Source organism: Cyclopterus lumpus, chromosome 4 (genome assembly GCF_009769545.1).
Source record: "Cyclopterus lumpus isolate fCycLum1 chromosome 4, fCycLum1.pri, whole genome shotgun sequence".
Taxonomy (NCBI): Eukaryota; Metazoa; Chordata; class Actinopteri; order Perciformes; family Cyclopteridae; genus Cyclopterus; species Cyclopterus lumpus.
In genome coordinates, this window is record NC_046969.1 from 5,010,596 (window position 1) to 5,029,924 (window position 19,329).

The window sequence follows — 19,329 nt, forward strand, 5'->3', positions numbered from 1 at the left end:
GCTGATGTAAGCATCTCCCCCTGGGGATCAATGTCTTGTCGTATCTTATCTTCTTATCTTATCAAATGATGGGCTGCTGTGCAAGAATAATTAGGTGTGACGCCCACTCACACAGGGACATTCTTTGGTATCATGTTTGTACCGGGATGATAGGATAGTGCAGTTAGGTAGTGATCTAGTCATAATTTTTGAATGAAACAACATCATTGTGTGGTTTGAATCCTAATTGAGGCGACATGTTTTCCACCACTAATCCATCACAACCAGTCTCCCTGTGTGTATGATGAGCGTGTGTGTGTTTGAGGAAGGGAGGAGGGCCCCGGGCAGACAGCGTGGCTGCACTACCGCAGCAAGACAATTTGTCCAGTCGACCAGCAGCTCAGCTGCTCATGCCATCCTCAGCTTGAAGCCCGTCTGACTGGACATTTTGGACGTATTTGTTTCTGTAATTGCACGCCTCACAGCCCGCGGCACGAGCGGGTGCGCGGTCGTAGCGGAGTAAAGGTTACTGTCTCAGGTAACGCTGACACGGAGGCTCACAGGCGACGAGATAACAGCCTGCTTCGCCCGGCGCCGGGAGCCACCAACCCGGCCATAAGGGGACCGAGTGGTGGGGGTGGCTGGATGAAAGGCGAGCTAACTAGCATTAGCCGGGCGGGGGGGGGGGGGGGCGGGGCGGGGGCAGCCTCTCACACAGCATCCCTCAACACTCCGCTGCGTTGACGTCAACTAAAGAGGGTGAGCTTAGCATGCGAAAGTCATACGTATTTAACATTCAATAGTTTAATGCCGAGAACATATATTGCCGAGAACATATATTGACCAACGTGTGCTAACGTTAATGAACAAGAGAACTAGTTGACGTTAAGCATGTCCACACTGGTGTGCGTTCATTTAGTCAGTCGCAGAGAGTTGTTGGTACGAGTGGTTGTCAACTAATGTCATTGTTATGCTGTAGGTTATATACACGTATTCATATCATCGGCCCGTATCGTGAGCTCACAGTGTTGTCACCTGTGAGCTGTCATCCCCCAAACAACCAATCTTAGCCAACCTGCTACTAGCAAGTGTGCATCTACCGTAGGTGCAGAGATAATGTGTGTGTTTGTGTATATCGGTGTGTGTGTGTGTGTGTGTGTGTTAATTTCCTCTGCTCCAAACACACATTTCTGTGACAGCGTGAAGATGGATTGAAACATGAAAGGTGGAACTGTCCCATCCCTAGCATAGGAGGGCTTCTCTCTTATATGCTTATCCCATTCCTCTCTTCATGTTGTCCAGCAAAGGCATTTTCATATCTAGTGGTGTCTTCTTTATTGTCACTGACAGTTGAAACTACAAAGCTAATTTGACAGACAAAATGAAAATGAAATTTGGAGAATGTGTTTATGTGTAGATTGTGTTTTCTAAACCCACTTTGTTGTGTAATGTGGTACAACTGGTGACAACTTCTTATAACTCCAGATATATGAGAAAGAGCATAGGTTTGATCTTGCAAACCAGCCACTGCTAGTCTACACAACTAGTGCTATTCGTGCATTTGGGTTTCAGTATTCAAAGCAAGCTTGTGTCTAGGCCAATGTTTCCCCATTCCCCACATCCTGTGTTGTGAGGAAGCTTCCTCTTTTGTCCTAAAGTGCTTAGCTGCATCCTGATAAGGGTCACAGATCTCAGAACCGCTCAACGGGTTGTTTGTTTTAACTCAGTGTTTTCCGTTTTAGCTTGTTTTTGTACATAGACAATGCTACCCTCCCTTGTCTGAAGTTTGCTGTTTTCCTCTATGGTTAACTATCAATGTCATGCATGTTTGTGTCAGCCACAACTCTAAACTTAAACTTGATGGACATTGTTTCTGTCAGTTAAAGGATCTTTGTCTACATGTTTGCTTGTACATCATGTAGCCATCCACCCATTCCCCCCCTGGATGCTTAACCTGGTAAGTTTTGTATTTGCAACTGCAAAAGTAGAGCAGCCCAGGCCGCCTTTTCCTGAGCAGCCTCCACCATCTGATAATCCGACTAATCTACCATTTCTTTTTTTTTTTAATCAATCAAGGAAATATGCAGAATTAAGAGTTTTTATTCCTATGTGTCACCCTGCAGACAGACATATGTATGCGTTGTTGCTATTTTTGTAGCCTTTCTTTTGGTTGATCTTAATCATGGCTACAAAGCACCAATAGACTTGGTTGTTTTTCTAACAAGGAAACTAACGCCATACCTATTTGAATTACTGGACAATTGTGAGATGTGGGTGGTGATTCAGAAGCCAATGTGCTGCAAAGCCTGCATGCATATTTAAATCTACCAGAATGCCATGGATATGCCCTATGGTGCCCTCTCAGTCAAATGAAACCACCAAAGTACTCTCAATGTCTGGTGCATGAGGGCATCTTGCCAGGTGCCTGGACCCCTGTATCTGATCTGGGACCGAGGGGCAATGTTGTTGGGTGAACTAGACACACAGATAGAGCTATTGATTATGAAAGTAACATTGTAAAACGAGATAAGATATCATGTAGGATTTTTATTATTTGATTGATGGATCTTAATTGTAGTTCTTATTGCGATTCAATTGCCTTAACTTATACGAGTCGTAGAGTAGTAGAGATCAGTTATGAGTTCTTTTTGGGATTTACTTATATTCTCTTAAGTATAGTTTGCCTTTTAACCTTCCTATATAAGTGTATTTATAATGTTGTAATAGGGAACTAGTGAAAGTAAGGATAATCAGAAGGTACATGCCAGTACAGAGCTGTTTTGAGGGTGTGTGTTTTGTCTTCTAGATTATTAGTAGTGACTATTTTTGTTCAACATAACTTGTTGTGCTTCAGATGTAAATCTAATACAGTCTAGACATCTTATATAATGCATATATAGTGTAGCTCCCACTATTACAATACCTATGCTAGAAGAAGGGCAACAAAACATTACAATAGTGAACAAAATTGTTATTGGCCTGAGGAATGATGATTCAAAACTATTGATTTTCTTCTCACCCTGATTTATTTCTGAGAGTTGTTTATGGCCATATGTTGGCTTAAGGTTAGTGGTTTTCTATGAGCCCTCCTCACACAAACACATACTTTCCCATCACGGTGTCACAATCTGTTGCAGTTGAGTCACTGTGTTGTTTTAGTTGGCCATAAGCAGACGTCTAAAATGCTTGTGTCAATGAAGTCCCACAAGACCCAGCTATTTCCCAGTACTTCTTGACAGATAATTGAATGAGCTAATGTGTTGACTGGTGGAAATACAGCTACAGCTACGAAGCACTTTGACTTATCATGGATAATTTTTCTTTGTGAGAAATTGTGTTCCCAAATTAAACTACAGACCATCTTCAGATGGGACCTCAGTCAAAACTCCAAATTGTGCCAGAGGCATAAAGTGAGGGAGGGCAATGGCCCTGTCCCCACTTCCTACCCACCTAATTCTGGTGCCCTGGCTTGGACCACTCCCATCTTCAAACTTAGCCTTCGTATTGATCTCTACTACACAACTGTTAAGTTTTGTGACTGCATCTTTTTTACATTACATTACATTACATGTCATTTAGCTGACGCTTTTATCCAAAGTGACTTACAATAAGTAAACCATGAGTCCAAACTCAACAAGAATCAAGCAAGTACAATTTCTTTAATAAAGTTAAACTACAAAGTGCTATCAGTAAGAGCCATTTAAGTGCTACCAAAGTGCTACTACGGCGCTACCTTCCCTATTCAAGGTATAGTCGAAAAAGATGTGTTTTTAGTTTGCGACGGAAGGTGTAGAGACTTTCTGCTGTCCTGATGTCAATGGGGAGCTCCTTCCACCAATGAGGAGCCAGCACAGCAAACAGTCGTGACTTCGTAGAGTGTTTAGCTTGTAGTGACGGAGCTACAAGCCGATTGGCAGAAGCCGAGCGAAGTGAGCGAGGTGGGGTGTACGGTTTGACCATGTCCTGGATGTAGACCGGACCCGATCTGTTCGCAGCACGGTACGCAAGTACCAATGTTTTGAAGCGGATGCGGGCGGTCACCGGTAACCAGTGAAGGTCGCGGAGGAGCGGAGTAGTGTGGGTAAATCTCGAGAGGTTGAAGACCAGCCGAGCAGCTGCATTCTGGATGAGCTGTAGCGGTCGAATGGCATTAGCAGGTAGACCTGCCAGGAGGGAGTTGCAATAGTCTAGCCGTGAGATGACCAGAGCCTGGACCAGAACCTGTGCCGCCTTCTGAGTGAGAAGAGGTCGTATTCTCCTGATGTTGTACAGCATGTACCTACAGGAGCGTGTTGTTGTTGTAATGTTGGCAGTCTTGGCATCTTGGGCGGTTGCAATCCATCGCGGTGACAAAATCTGTCCACAGACAGATTGATAACCACTGCCCTAAACCATGAACACAGAATCACACAGTGAAAACAATACCACGGCCGCTGTCATGGCATGGTAATGAGTGTATCTTTAATAATAACTGGAGGTTTAGGGAAAAAGCCAGTGTCTGGTAAAGATATTGTCCTGTACCCTGTGACATTTCATAAATCATTTGTGGGTGTGTATCACTTAATATATATGTACAATTAATAGCAGAATAAAAGAGTAATGTACCAACAAATATAATCTTTTTTTAAATAGTATTTTTGGGGCTTTTATAACATTTATTAGATATACAGCTGAAGATTGCTAGAGAAAGGGGTAAAGAGAGGACACAGGACGCTCTACCAGGTGAGCTACTGAGGAAGATCAGGTATGTTAAATTTAAAGTTTCAGACCGGCATTTGTGCAAAATGCTACTAAATATTTTCAAAAATCATTTTAGTACAAATATATATATATGTTACTAAAGATGGGGAAGTAGTTCATAGTTCTTTCTGCTTTAAATACCCAATTAATGTATTATCCTCTTTAAATGAGAGCACTAAGCAAGAGTGATAAGAAGTGAGTGTTTAGAAAGTCTAGGATAACTGCTTATCTCTCATCAATACAATGATTATTCTCCAAAAATTAAACATGTATGCATTTGTGAAATACCTGTTTTACTATACTATTTATACTAGTATTATATCAAGATTTAGAAAATGACATCCATCTCCAAATGACAATCAGAAAGACCTTTCATATAAAGCTGCCTCAAACATAGTTCCATTCTTTCCGTTCACTTTTGGATAAACAGTATATTTTTTGCTGATCTGATTGGATCTGTCTGATATCTGACCTGGCTTTCCTTTGCAGATAATCAGACCAAATTGCCATTTAGTTACACTTGAATTACTTTTTGGATATCTGAAAAAAACTCAAAACGAGTCAACGCCTCTATCCTGGACGGACCAGTTAAATGCTGGTCTGACTGGCTTTGGAATGAAGAGATGAGGTCATATCCCTATAATAACTAGAGGACTTTTTTTATCGTATAGTTTGTATTGGTGTGGATGTGTTGTAACAGTGATACATTTTGTTTTAAGTGGATTTATATAAGGGATACAAATTAAATGATTATAGTGACATATTGATTTACTTGATTATAAAGACGTATTGTATTCATAATGCAAAGATGTGCAGGGAAGGCTTGTGATGGAGGTGTGATGCTGAATTTGATCTCATAGTTAGAGTTACCTTGCTGAATTTTCTAAAAAGGCAGTGACTTCTTTTATCTTTGCATTTCGTGTCACGTGTAGAGCCAAGTACTGTTTCACAAATTAACTCAAAGTCTGAGTGAAGAAGGGACTTTCTTTCAGATTAGATTGGATCTCAACAGGAAGAGCTGCAGGGTTTCTCTCAGGAGCCAGGTTTCTGTGCCACGTGGTGTTGGTGCTGAGTTATTATGAGCAAATGGTATTCCAGACTGTAGTTTGATTTGCTTATAAGTGGACTAGAGCTTTTAAAAGATGATGCTCTATATACTGTGTATTGGAGCAGACACTGGCAGTTGATTGGAACAAGCTATAGGACTTTACCCCCCAACCTCATACTAAGTTCATCTTGACATGCGATTGTTGGACCAAACAGACGTGATTTGCAGGATGAGTTAAAACATCTTTCAAGAGACCGCTGGGAAACTATTGGTCTGTTTCTACCTTCAGTTAATTGTTCAGTGTGACAGGAGTGTAAGGATGACCTAATTTCTTTCATTTCAGTTGAAAAGTGCCTCTTATGGTAGATGTTTCAAATCACTTAAACTTTGAGGACAAGTTCCAGATCCCATCTTTAGCTTTACTCATGCATAGACATGCATGCACGTTTTACAATTGGCATGGATACTCTGCAGTTAGTCACTGCATTTGTTTTAGTTGAGCTATTGTGTCGTTGACTGAATATGCTTGTTCCACAACTCAGTGAGAGCAGATGAGCCTCAGCCACAGCGAGGTGGCAGGATTGCAGTCTGGTGACTCACCTCAACTGAAAGTAGCTCATGATGAGCCAGAGGTCACCAGATGTTGTTGTTGGTCAACTTTTCTGAAATTAGGTTGCCAGTTCTAGAGAAGTCGTTAAATCGGCATAATCTTGGATGCCTATTTGGGTCACTAAATTACGATATTTTTAAGAGAATAGTTGGATTGAGGTTTTAAAAGGCAATAAGTACATAACCAGTTGCTCAGTTGGCAACACTGTGGAGTGGTTTAATGTGCACCCGTTGGGTCACCTTGAAAGTGCATCACATGCACCTTTAAACAATGTTTGTCAGTTGTTAAGTCTGGTTTCTGACCAAGTTACTATGTAAACAACATTCTTAGTCTGAACAAAGCATCACGTTACCTGTATTTAGCAAACAAACTCAACCTCAGGTTTTTTGTAACATTAAGTATCACCACTGAGGCTTAAGTTGAATCTGGCCTCAGCCTGTGTTTTACAAAATGAGGTTCAGAATGTTGTTGAAAGTGTGGTTATCTTTCAGGTTGTGCTCTCCAGCTTAACTGTGTGACTGAGCTCAGAGACAGAGAGGGAGATGCCTCCCAGGCCATCATCAGGAGAGCTATGGGGCATCCACTTGATGCCTCCCAGGTATGACCCATGTGATATTACTGTGCGCGTTATTTAATTTATTTTGAGTACATATGCCTCGACATCTCAGCCTGAACAAATCTCAAAAATACACATGAAATGTATTTATTATATACTTTATTATATATAAATATATATGTTAGATATTTATGTATATATATATATATATTCCTTATTGGGTGTTCAGACATTCTTAATAGTGTGAAATGCCCATAAAGTGCATAGTGAGTGAATAGGATAACACATAATAATAATGCTGAGCATGTCTGCAGGATCCTCGTGGACTGCCTGCTTCCCAATGGAATGATTCTGACCCTCGAGTGTCTCCGAGAGGCCACGCTCATCACCATCAAGCATGAGCTGTTCAAAGAGGCCAGGAAATATCCCCTCCACCAACTCCTACAGGAGGAGACGTCCTACATCTTTGTCAGTGTGACACAGGTAAGAACTCTCAATTTACATTTGAAGAGCTGGTCGGCATTAACAACTCTGTTCATCTAAATGAGTAAATATATATTTTTTAATCTGTTATTGAAAGTTGAATGGAACTGCCCCAGAAAAGCTGTTTGTAAAGGTGAACATTAATATGTCTAGAGCTGACATAGGTGCTGGTAAAAACAAATAGGTCTATATATAGACGTATTCTCCTGATGTTGTGCAGCATGTACCTACAGGAACGTGTCAGGGAGAGTTGACTGTCGAGTGTCACACTAAGGTTTCTGGCAGTCGAGTTCAGGGCTAACACGAAGTTGGAGGTAATAGTCAGGTCGTGGGTGGGAGAGCCTTTCCCTGGCAGAACAAGTAGTTCAGTCTTGTCAGGGACACTGAGAGATGTCAGTCAGACAGGCAGAGATTTGTGCTGCTACTTTTGTTTCAGATTGGGGAAACGAGAGGATCAGTTGTCTGTCATCAGCATAGCTATGGTAGGAAAAGCCATGTGAGCGAATGCCAGAGCCGAGAGAGCTGGTGTACAGAGAGAAGAGGAGGGGACCCAAGACGATGCCTTGGGGGACCCCAGTAGTGAGAGGACAAAGTTCAGACACAGATCCTCACCAAGTTAACCGGTAAGTGCGGTCGTTAAAGGTAGGATGAGAAAAGGGAAAGCGCAGAGCCGGACATACCCAGGTCCTGGATGGACCTGCTCTAGCAGTGTGAAGTTGCTCAAAACAGCAAGGAGGGCAGTTTCTGATGAGTGGCCAGACTGAGGGTCAAGAATGTTGTTATGGTGGAGATAGCAGGAGACTTGATTATAGATAGCTCGCTGGAGAGTTTTGGAAAGACAGGGAAGAAGAGATACAGGTCTGTAGTGGTTGACTTCAGACGGATTGAGGGCGGGTTTATTCAGGAATAAACCCACCCTCTCTCTTGCCTCAAGTCAAGAGTTAGGGAAACAGACAGTTCAGAGGAAGGTGTTAATAAGATGGGTGAGAAAGGGAAGAAGGTCAGGAGCAATAGACTGTAGAATCTGAGATAGGGTCAAGACGGCAGGTGGTTGAATGGGCGGAGATTACTAAGGTAAGGACTTGATTAGGAGACAGGGTCGTGAAAGAGGAAAGTGATGGAGAAGAAGATGAAGTTTATGGGAGTGTAGTTATAGAAGATGGATTAGTTAAGGAGGAGCGTATGTCATCTATCTTGTTTGTAAAGTATTTGACAAAGTGGCTTTGTAGAAGGGTGGAAGGAGGAGGGGGACAAGGGGGGATCAAGGAGGTTGGAAAAGACAAAGGAGAGGTTTTTTTTATTCGAAAAAGAGGTTTGAATTTTGGTTTGGTAGAAAGAGCTTTTGGTTGGCTGCAGAAATAGAGGGAGAGAAGGAGGAGAGAAGATATTGATAGGCGAGCAGGTCGGCAGCGTGTTTGGATTTTCGCCATTTCCTTTCCGATCATCGCATAGTGGCTCTCTCGGCGCGCACCGAGTCAGACAACCATAGAGCCGGGGAGGACTTTTTTTAGGGTAACTCTGCCTTCACTTTGTTGGGAATGGAAGACTCATAAGAATGAGTAGTTCACTATCTTTGCTGGCCTCTATAAAATGGAGCACATATCAGCTTCTCTGTGCTGAAAAACACAACATTGCACTCAAAACATCCATTCTACACCTGTAGGAATGCAGTCAGCTCTTACAAAAACTTACTGTCGGTCTTCATAAAAAAACCAAAAAAACCTTTAATAGTTTGAAGGCAGCTTCTGGTTTTTTTTTCATGCAGGAAGCAGAGCGGGAGGAGTTCTATGATGAGACCAGAAGACTATGTGACCTCCGACTCTTCCAGGCCTTCCTCAAGGTCATTGAACCAGTTGGCAACAGAGAGGAAAAGATCCTCAACAGAGAGATTGGTGAGTGTTTTTCTCTGACAACACTGGTTCCATTGTAGCTGTTGATAGTTTATTTGTGTTATTTACTTTTGTTAATGAAAAATAGTTTCCAGTAAAATATAATTTGGAACATGTGAGAAATTCAAAAGACATTTTCATGTTCAATTATGATGTCATGTTTAATTATGATGTTTGAGGTAGCAAAATAGTTGGTAGACTTAAAGAAAATACTATTGTTTAATTAGCAAAATACACAAATCATAGTTGCTGTCTTTTATTTACTGGAAGAGACAAAAGATGCTAAACATTTTCTGTAAATCACTTGTTGTTTAGTTGAAATCTAAGTAGAATATTTGGCGTTACATTGTGAATGAAAAAGCCCACCCAAGCTATATTATTGGGTTAATTAAGCAGAAAAGGCTGTCCCGAATACAATTTTTGGGGCTTCTGATGCTTCTGTGAGAAATAATTGACAATATTCAGAACTTTGACGAGGGGATACAGTTAAGCTGTACGTTACAGAATCTGTAATGTCAGTTGACTGTTATTTCAGTTGTGTACAGTGTCCCTTTTTCCAAGTACCTCACTCCCCGTTGAGGAGTCCAGGTCTCCTGTGAACAGAGACATTTAGAAGAGTAGTTCTGATGTCATGAATTATTTGTGTAAATGTTATGTTTAAAAAATATATAATGATCTTTAACACAACAGGCAAGTTGTTCAACAGGAACATATTTTTTAAATGGTTTAGTGAAGATATATGCCATATCTTGTATTATTGTTATTTTGGACTTTCTCTTGTATACTTATTGATATATGTGAGAACAGGCATTTACAGAATCTGTAATGGCCACCTGTATAAATTGCTCACACGCACGCACGCACACACACACACAAATATCGATATCCTCTGGGACAGCAGACGCACACACAACCAACAACGCTATCCGTCTGATGATTGTTGAATTACTATATTTTATTTCACGTGATATTTGGGATTTTTTGTGTAATGCATATATAAAAACTAAAACAAATTCCAGATGCATTAAAATACAGATTTGGACATCGACTTCCATGGCAACAGCGGAAGCTTTAAAGCATTTGGGTCAGCCTTATGAGCAGAATTGATGAACTAAAGGTACTTGCATTTGTTGTGGATTATTGTTTTATGCGTTTTTCGGAAACTGCAGTAGATAGAGGAGGAAATAATGTTTACCTTTTGTCTAAACACACCGATCTAGTCAAAATTGCCTTAAAAAGTATTTTTCTACTCTGTCAGGTTTTGCCATTGGTATGCCCGTGTGTGAGTTTGACCTTGTGAAGGATCCCGAGGTCCAAGACTTCAGGAGAAACATCCTGAATGTTTGTAAAGACTCTGTGGAGCTGAGAGACGCCAGCGGGCCCCACAGCAGAGCGCTGTATGTTTATCCACCGAATGTAGAATCCACACCGGAACTTCCCAAGCACATCTACAGCAAACTGGACAAAGGTAGGCAACACCTTTAGTCTGTTATTTTTTCAGTGCATAATCTATCCTGTTTCACAGGAAAAGGGAAAAGGGGTCAAATAAGACATAGAACATATTTATTATTGCACAAATAACGCACGTAAAGACCACAGTGACCAAGAAGGTTTTAGCCTCCCATCAATTCTTAACTAGCCAGCCTTAGCAATGGATAGGAACTACAATAATGAGCGGGGCATGCAATGAATTGATTGAGGTATTACTATCGTGAAGGTCAATACAATACCTCCAGACGTCAGAATAATTAAAGACGGATAGTTGAGTGAAATTTGATTTATTGATCAATTGATTTCTCAACTTTAAAAAAAAAAAGATGTGTCTCTTTTTGCAGGTCAGATTATTGTGGTGATTTGGGTGATTGTTTCTCCAAACAATGACAAACAAAAGTATACATTGAAGATCAACCACGATAGTGTACCTGAACAGGTGGGATGAATATGTTCTCAAATGAATTAATCATGAGCCTCTCTTAAACTCAACGTGAGACAATTGAAGGGTGTCTAATGTAGACTGTGGGCATGTTATCTTGTCCTAAAGGTGATTGCAGAGGCCATTCGAAAGAAGACACGCAGCATGCTGCTGTCCCCAGAGCAGCTAAAGATGTGTGTTCAGGAATATCAGGGTAAATACATTCTCAAAGTGTGTGGCTGTGATGAGTACCTGCTGGAAAAGTACCCCATCAGCCAGTATAAGGTAAGAGTTGTATGGGAAATATATCTACTTAAAACATTTGATTAATAATGACTTTAAATGACATTAAAATGCATGTAAAAAATATTTTTTGCAGGTGGTAAATATTATGTTCTTAGTTTAATGGCTCAAACAGAAAAGCAGTCTGAGACTAAACGCCCGATCCATTCCAGATCCTTTATTTACATTAACCATTGGGTATATGTCAAAACAACATTGCCTTTCATTAAAAACCTAGAACCATTTCCTCCTGCACAGCAACATGTTCAGAGTACATTTGAGCCAAATCAAAGTAGAATATGCACAAAGTCTCACTCGTTCCTCTGCAGTCACCCTGCAGATGCTGGAAAATGACCTTTGGATATCACTTGTTACACTTACGCACCCGGTAACTCTAGCAGCTCTGTGTACTTTTGTTCCAACTCTGCTCTGCGTCATTCCTTCTCTCTGTCTCTCTCCCTCTAGTATATCCGGAGTTGCATCATGCTCGACAGGATGCCGAACCTGATGCTCATGGCTAAGGACAGCCTATACACTCAGTTGCCAACGGATAACTTTGTCATGCCGTCCTACTCTCGCCGCATCTCCACGGCAACATCCTATTTGAATGGCGAGGCATCTGCCAAGTCGCTGTGGACCATCAATGGAACCCTGCGAATACGAATCCTCTGTGCCACCTATGTTAACGTTAATATACGGGACATAGACAAGGTTGGGACAAGCAGTTACAGAAATATTCCACTCTCTGTTGATCAGTCAATTTACACAACACCCTAATGCTTTTTTCTTACATCGATGGTCGGAGACTAGCAGTGGCCAAAGAGAGAGAAGTAATTTATTGTTGTGAAAGTGATGTTATTCATTGTGTTTTTTAAAAGATAATTAATTAATGATACATTTTTTGCAATATCAGTTGACTGTTATTTCAATTGTGTACAGTATCCCTTCTTCCAAGTACCTCATTCCCCGTTGAGGAGTCCAGGTCTCCTGTGAACAGAGACATTTAGAAGAGTAGTTCTGCTGTCATGAATTATTTGTGTAAATGTTATGTTTAAAAAATATATAATGATCTTTAACACAACAGGCAAGTTGTTCAACAGGAACATATTTTTAAAATGGTTTAGTGAAGATATATGCCATATCTTGTATTATTGTTATTTTTGACTTTTGTTTCTCTTGTATACTTATAGATATATGTGAGAACAGGCATTTACCATGGAGGTGAACAAATGTGTGACAATGTCAACACACAGAGAGTACCCTGCTCTAACCCCAGGTATGTGTCCACCCTTCATTACAATGCATTTTATTTCACAATAACTGTGAAGAGATTTTTTTAATATAGTTACATACTTATACTATTGTTATTACAGTAACAATGAAAACCACAAATAATTAGATTAAATAAAATGTGATGAATTGACCCAATCATAGAAATAACTACTACTTGAAATCACTTTTCATAACTGAAATAGTGCTTTAGGCAATGTACTAGTTGTGTAACCTCGCGGTTAATTACACAGTTTACGGTTAACCATCACAGTGTGAAACAAAGTTTTACTGACTATCGTTCAGTAAAATATGCAATCGGGACTTCGGCATTTATGCTTTTCTAGTCGCCAATTTCTGATAATGTTACATTGTAAACAACTAATCCGTGTTTAAATTGCCAAGAGAAGACCTAGTCAGGTTTGCAGCAAGCTCTAAACAGATTATAATAATCATTAAAACGACTAATGACGAGATTTGATTTCGTCAATAAAACTACAATCTTTTATTTCCTAATCATTTAAATAAATTTAAAAAACACTATAGATGACTATAACAAAGGATATAATAAAAGAATAACATTTCTAATCTTTTATGGTTTACACTGACTAGGATACTTATATTATATAATACTATAATGAAAACAACAAAGGCATCTGTATCTGCCAATATTTATCATCAATGATCAATGACGATTGGTATCGGTGGCAAAAAAACGTGATACGGGATATCTAAAATTTATATTTCCTTTTTTCTTTTGTGCTGATCTGATCTGTGAACTGATTCGTGATACGATCCGAACCGTGAGTTTTATGATCTGTTGCACCGCTACAATTAATACTGCTAATTTACTCTACGCAGTCTAAGGCAGGAGGGTAATGTTAACAGTTTAGTGCTGGCAAGTAACACTAAACTGCTGTATTAGAGTACTGTCAAACCCCAGTCTGGAGAGGTACAAGGAATATGTTTTACTGTGAAGGCCTGTTCTTTAAAAACAGTAAAGAACAGTTATTTTTAAATAAGAATCCTATCTATGTGTCACTTAAAAAAATTAAATGTTGGCGTAACTCTGTAAAAGCACTCGGTTTGAAAGCACTTTGGTGCACTTCGGAGAATGAACTGGCACAGCTCTCTTGAGGTCAGCTTCTTGGTGGCTGTTGCTTGCCCTGTAGGCCTACATTTGAGAATGTTTATGGCTCTTCCAGTTGGTCCCAGTCTCACAAATTGTGTCTCTTTAATTCTGTATTTACAGGTGGAATGAGTGGCTCACCTATGATATGTACATCCCAGATATACCCTGCGCTGCAAGACTCTGCCTCTCCATATGTTCTGTGAAGGGCAGGAAGGGAGCCAAGGAGGTAAGATAGAGAGCGGTGAAATAAATGTATCCACAAAGCAACTTAAATTGACAGGAAGGGGAGATTCAGAAACAGGAACTGACTTACTATGCCTTTTGGATACAACTGTTCCATTTTTTTAAACAGTTGGGAGTAATTATGGAAAAGTAAAATATTTTCTCCACAGTTGTATTGAGGGACAATGCAATAAGTGAATAGTGAAAATGTCATTTTATGATTTTAAACACAAAGAAACGAACGCAACAAACAAAATATGATAGCGGAGTGTGGAGGACCTCCATGGGTTAATCTTTTATTTAACACTAGCATGCGAATCCACCCTGGAGGATTTTATATGTATAGGTACATGTGTGTAGTGTGTGTGTGTGTGTGTGTGTGTGTGTGTGCGCGTGCATGTCCTGGTATTGGTATATGAACCTACCTCCTCTATGTGTCAGTCTGTCTGAGTATATGTGTCCAAGGTGAATGGGAGCTGTGGTATCAACTTTGGCTCTGTTTAATTACTAATCAGCAGTGGGCACTGTGCTGGCAGAAAACATCAACAGGAACTCAGCAGAAGGGACTTTTCCATTCATGTTAGAATATGGTTCTCTTGCACGTTGATGGCATGTCGTGAAATGGGCTACTTGTTTTGTACTCATATTGTAGTATTTGAAGAAAAAAAATGGAATACTATCAGCATCACGTTAAGTACTTTTAAAACTTTTTTCATGTCATCGGTGAAGCATAACAACATATTCTTAATGACACTTAACTCTGTTGATAAATCATGTGGTGCAAAACTGTTGCAGTGTGTCTGTACATTTGTGCTTTGGGTCTGATACTCGCAACAGACACCCACACAGTGTGATTTTTTTTTTTATCTCTCTCTAGTGGAAATGCTAGAAGAGAGAGAGGTGTGTGTATATGTGTCTGTGTGTGAGAGTATCAATGAATGCCAGACATGGATATTGTAACAGACACCTGGGGTGAGCCCCATCCCGTGCCACTCAGTGCAAGACTATGGTCGGGTTAGCGGATGCTCTTTCAACCCCACCTGAATGAAAGATCAACACATCTCTACAGCTGCCTTTTGTTCCAGCACCTCCTATGAATAGGTGCAGTTTGACTGGCTGTCTGGACGTAACTCTGTCTGCCTCCCAATGTTCCCTTTTGTCACCTTGTTCCATCGCTGCCCCTAAGTGAAGACTCACTCTAAAGAACAATATGTTATCTTAAAAATCCCCTAAGCCAACTCAGCCTCTGAAGACTAACTTGGTAGCTTTAGTGGAAAGAGTACTGCATTTTAAAGATTGTTTGATAACCCTTATATCTAAAGATGAAACAGTGGTACTTATTGCCAAGACCTTGACCAATAGAGAGTTTCATTAGAATGAGCAATGCAATATCAGCTTTAAGTCCAGTAATTCAATGGAGGGGAAACATGGATTGAGCTGAACTAAAACTGAGTTATGTATAAATGTTAACTTGTGGATACTCAGTCTGTACTTTTACTTGGCTGAAGTATATTTTTAGTTTTTATTGACTAGTGTATTTTATCATGACTTTTTCTTCGCATAAGGAAACCTTCATGATATACTTTCACACTGAGAGTCCCAGAATACCTTTTTTGTTAGAAGCCTGGTCAAGTACAAATGATTCACCATCTGTGCATGAGCTTTTCACATTGAAACTACTCGTAGTACATTTGGAATAAGTGGTTTTCTCTCTCTCTCTCTCTCTCTCTCTCTCGCTCTCGCTCTCTTTAGGAGCACTGCCCACTAGCTTGGGGTAATATTAACTTGTTTGACTACACTCACACTCTGGTGGCCAACAAGATGGCTCTGAACCTCTGGCCTGTCCCTCATGGCCTGGAGGACCTCCTCAACCCCATTGGAGTCACAGGGTCCAACCCTAATAAGGTATTCAAACTCAGCATCTTGCTTCAATGTTTATTTGCACTGTACACAATCCATTTCAGAAATGGGCTGTAAGAAAGAAACGGGTTTCCATGTTTAACAGGTCTCAGAAGGGAGCCTGAGAGATATGTTGCTGTGCTTGTTCTCATATGATAAATAAAAAGTCCCATTTTAATTGAGAGTTTGACTGTTTTGTGAGATACTGTCATTTACACAATGTGATTATATCCGTTTAATCTCCGTTGTCCAGGAAACCCCATGTCTGGAGCTGGAGTTTGACCACTATAGTAGTTCAGTCAAATACCCAGATATGAATGCAGTAGAGGATCACGCAAACTGGACCATCTCGAGGGAACTGGGGTATAACTACAACCTCTCTGGACAGGTAACAATTTGCTTACCAGCCACCAACCAGTGGGCTGGAAAGGCGCAACAACACAGCGGGTTGTCTTATGTTTTGAAACTCAAACACAAGTAGATAAATGTCTACAATGTCACCACTCATTAGACTCCTTTGTAGAGCTTGCCATTGATTCATGAGGCCTAATGTGAAGTGTGGTTGCATCCTTGTTGAGGTTATCCATTTAATGACAATCTGCTAAACTAGTTGTGATGGTAGTGTGTTAGTGATGTGAACACATATGTGTATTGTGCAAGACACCATCTGTATTTTGCAGACATGACAACTTTTGTTCGTTCTCTGCAAACACCAATTTCAGATGTCAAAACAGACAATGTCAGCACAGCTCCAGTCATTAAGAAAAAGTTTTACGGATTATTGTCATCGTAAAATAATTTAGTTCAGTTCAGCAGCAGCAAGGTAAAAAGACACTACTTAGTCAGTATTTTCCCAGGACCTTACATCGAAACAGGAAAAACTCCCCAAAAATAACCTTTCACAGGGAAAAAAGGGAAGAAACCTTCATCTGTCCGCGGATGGACAGATGCAATATATGTCATGTGTACAGAATGAACAGCATTACAAAGTTACATAAACACATTACATGAATATGACAATGTATGAATGGAACTCCAATCCATGAAACAGAAGGAGGTAGAGAGGAGGGGGGGGCGGGGCGCATCAGCAGGGCCAACGCGGGAGGCCGGCTCACCAAGCATCAGACACCTCCAGGTCCAATGGACCCTATGAGACGTGAAGTCACAACGACTCCGGGGAGGAAGCAGAGTTAATAAGGTGCAATGGAGAGATGTAAATTCATCCATAAGGAGAGAGAGAAGAGGAGATAGGTGCTCAGTGTATTCTAAAACATCCCCCAGCAGCCTATAAGCCTATAGCAGCATATCAAGGGGCTCGACCAGGGCAAACCTGATTCAGTCCTAACTATAGGCACTATCAAACAGGACAAGTCTTAAGTCTATTCTTGAATGAGGTGACTGTGTCTGCCTCCCGGACTGAAAGTGTAAGCTGGTTCCATAAAAGAGGAGCTTGATAACTGAAGGCTCTTGCTCCCATCCTACTTTTTAGGACTCTAGGAACCACAAGTAGCCCTGCATTTAGTGAGCGCAGCTCTCTAGTGCGGCAATATGGTACTACAAGCTCCTTAATATATGATGGTGCATCACCAATCAAGGCTTTGTAGGTGAGGAGAAGAATTTTAAATGTGATTCTTGATTTTACAGGGAGCCAGTGCAGAGCAGCTAATACAGGAGTAATGTGATCTCTTTTCTTAGTTTTTGTGAGTACACGAGCTGCAGCATTCTGGATCAACTGGAGGGACTTAAGAGACTTATTAGAGCAGCCTGATAATAAGGAGTTGCAGTAATTTACAGTGGTGTTGGATGCCAGGGCAATGCCATCTACAGAACCCACATCACAAGATAATTGATCTCTGAGATGTTCAGGGCCCAGTAAAATAACTTCAGTTTTGTCTGAGTTTATCATCAGGAAGTTGCAGGTCATCCATGTTTTTATGTCTTTAAGACATTCTTGAATTTTAGCGAGCTGGTTGGTCTCCTCTTGTTCGATCGATAGATATAATTGAGTATCATCTGCATAGCAATGAAAGTTTATGGAGTGTTTCCTGATAATGTTGCCCAAAGGAAGCATATATAAGGTAAATAAAATTGGTCCAAGCACAGAACCTTGTGGAACTCCGTGATTAACGTTGGTGGTCATTGAGGCTTCATCATTTACAAATACAAATTGAGATCGATCTGATAAATAGGATTTAAACCAACTTAGTGCGGTACCTGAAATGCCAATCGACTGATCCAATCTCTGTAATAGGATGTCATGATCAATGGTGTCGAACGCAGCACTAAGGTCTAATAATACCAGTACGGAGATGAGTCCTTTATCTGATGCAATTAGGAGGTCATTTGTAATTTTCACCAGTGCTGTCTCTGTGCTGTGGTGTTTTCTAAATCCTGACTGAAACTCCTCAAATAAACTATTCTGATGTAGAAAGTCGCACAACTGATTTGCGACTACTTTCTCAAGGATCTTAGAAAGGAAGGGAAGGTTAGAGATTGGTCTGTAGTTAGCCAACACCTCTGGATTAAGAGTGGGCTTTTTCAGGAGAGGTTTAATTACAGCTACTTTGAAGGAATGTGGTACATGGCCTGTTAGCAAAGACACATTAACAATATCCAACAGAGAGGTGCCAATTAAAGGCAACACGTCTTTAAGCAGCCTCGTTGGGATGGGGTCTAAGAGACAGGTAGACGGTTTAGAAGTAGAAACCGTTAAGGACAATTGGTCTAGGTTAATGGGAGAAAAGCTATCCAAATATACACCAGGGCATACAGCCGTTTCCAAGGCCACTCCTCTTGATGACAGATCGGCAGTAGTTGAGGGCAAGAGATCATCAATCTTGCCTCTAATAGTTAAAATCTTTTCATTGAAGAAGTTCATGAAGTCATTACTACTGAGGTCTATAGGAATACACAGCTCCACAGAGCTGTGACTCTCTGTCAGCCTGGCTACATTGCTAAAGAGAACCCTGGGGTTGTTCTTATTTTTCTCTATTACTGATGAGTAATAGGCTGCTCTGGCATTACGGAGAGCCTTTTTATATGTTTTAAGACTATCTCGCCAAACTAAGTGTGATTCTTCCAGATTGGTGGAACGCCATATGCTTTCGAGCTTTCGTGAAGTTTGCTTTAGGTCGCGGGTCTGAGGGTTATACCAGGGAGCAAACCTCCTTTGCCTCACTGTCTTTTTCTTCAGTGGGGCTATCGAGTCTAGTGTCATTCTCAGTGAGCCTGTAGCACTATTGACAATATGATCAATCTGGGACGAACTAAAGTTAGCACAGGAGTCCTCTGTCACATTGAGACGTGGT

At 40.7% G+C, this 19,329-nt stretch overlaps 1 protein-coding gene across 5 annotated transcripts in view; it reads left to right on the forward strand.

Moving 5' to 3' along the window:
- The first annotated feature begins 359 nt into the window (after window positions 1–359).
- The window catches only part of pik3ca (phosphatidylinositol-4,5-bisphosphate 3-kinase, catalytic subunit alpha), a 37,867-nt gene continuing 18,897 nt past the window's right edge, over window positions 360–19,329 (forward strand). For 2 of the 5 annotated variants that reach the window (XM_034529896.1, XM_034529900.1), the window contains exons 1-12: window positions 687–738; window positions 6,869–6,975; window positions 7,248–7,416; window positions 9,182–9,308; window positions 10,564–10,773; window positions 11,141–11,235; window positions 11,347–11,502; window positions 11,965–12,210; window positions 12,690–12,775; window positions 14,021–14,126; window positions 15,875–16,027; window positions 16,275–16,409. In XM_034529896.1, coding sequence (XP_034385787.1) covers window positions 6,920–6,975; window positions 7,248–7,416; window positions 9,182–9,308; window positions 10,564–10,773; window positions 11,141–11,235; window positions 11,347–11,502; window positions 11,965–12,210; window positions 12,690–12,775; window positions 14,021–14,126; window positions 15,875–16,027; window positions 16,275–16,409 — 1,539 coding nt within the window. In that variant the 5' untranslated portion in view covers window positions 687–738; window positions 6,869–6,919. Of the gene's footprint in view, window positions 518–686; window positions 739–1,666; window positions 1,937–6,868; window positions 6,976–7,247; window positions 7,417–9,181; window positions 9,309–10,563; window positions 10,774–11,140; window positions 11,236–11,346; window positions 11,503–11,964; window positions 12,211–12,689; window positions 12,776–14,020; window positions 14,127–15,874; window positions 16,028–16,274; window positions 16,410–19,329 lie in introns of those variants that run through there. The other 3 variants (XM_034529898.1, XM_034529899.1, XM_034529897.1) reach the window with 3 other exon arrangements.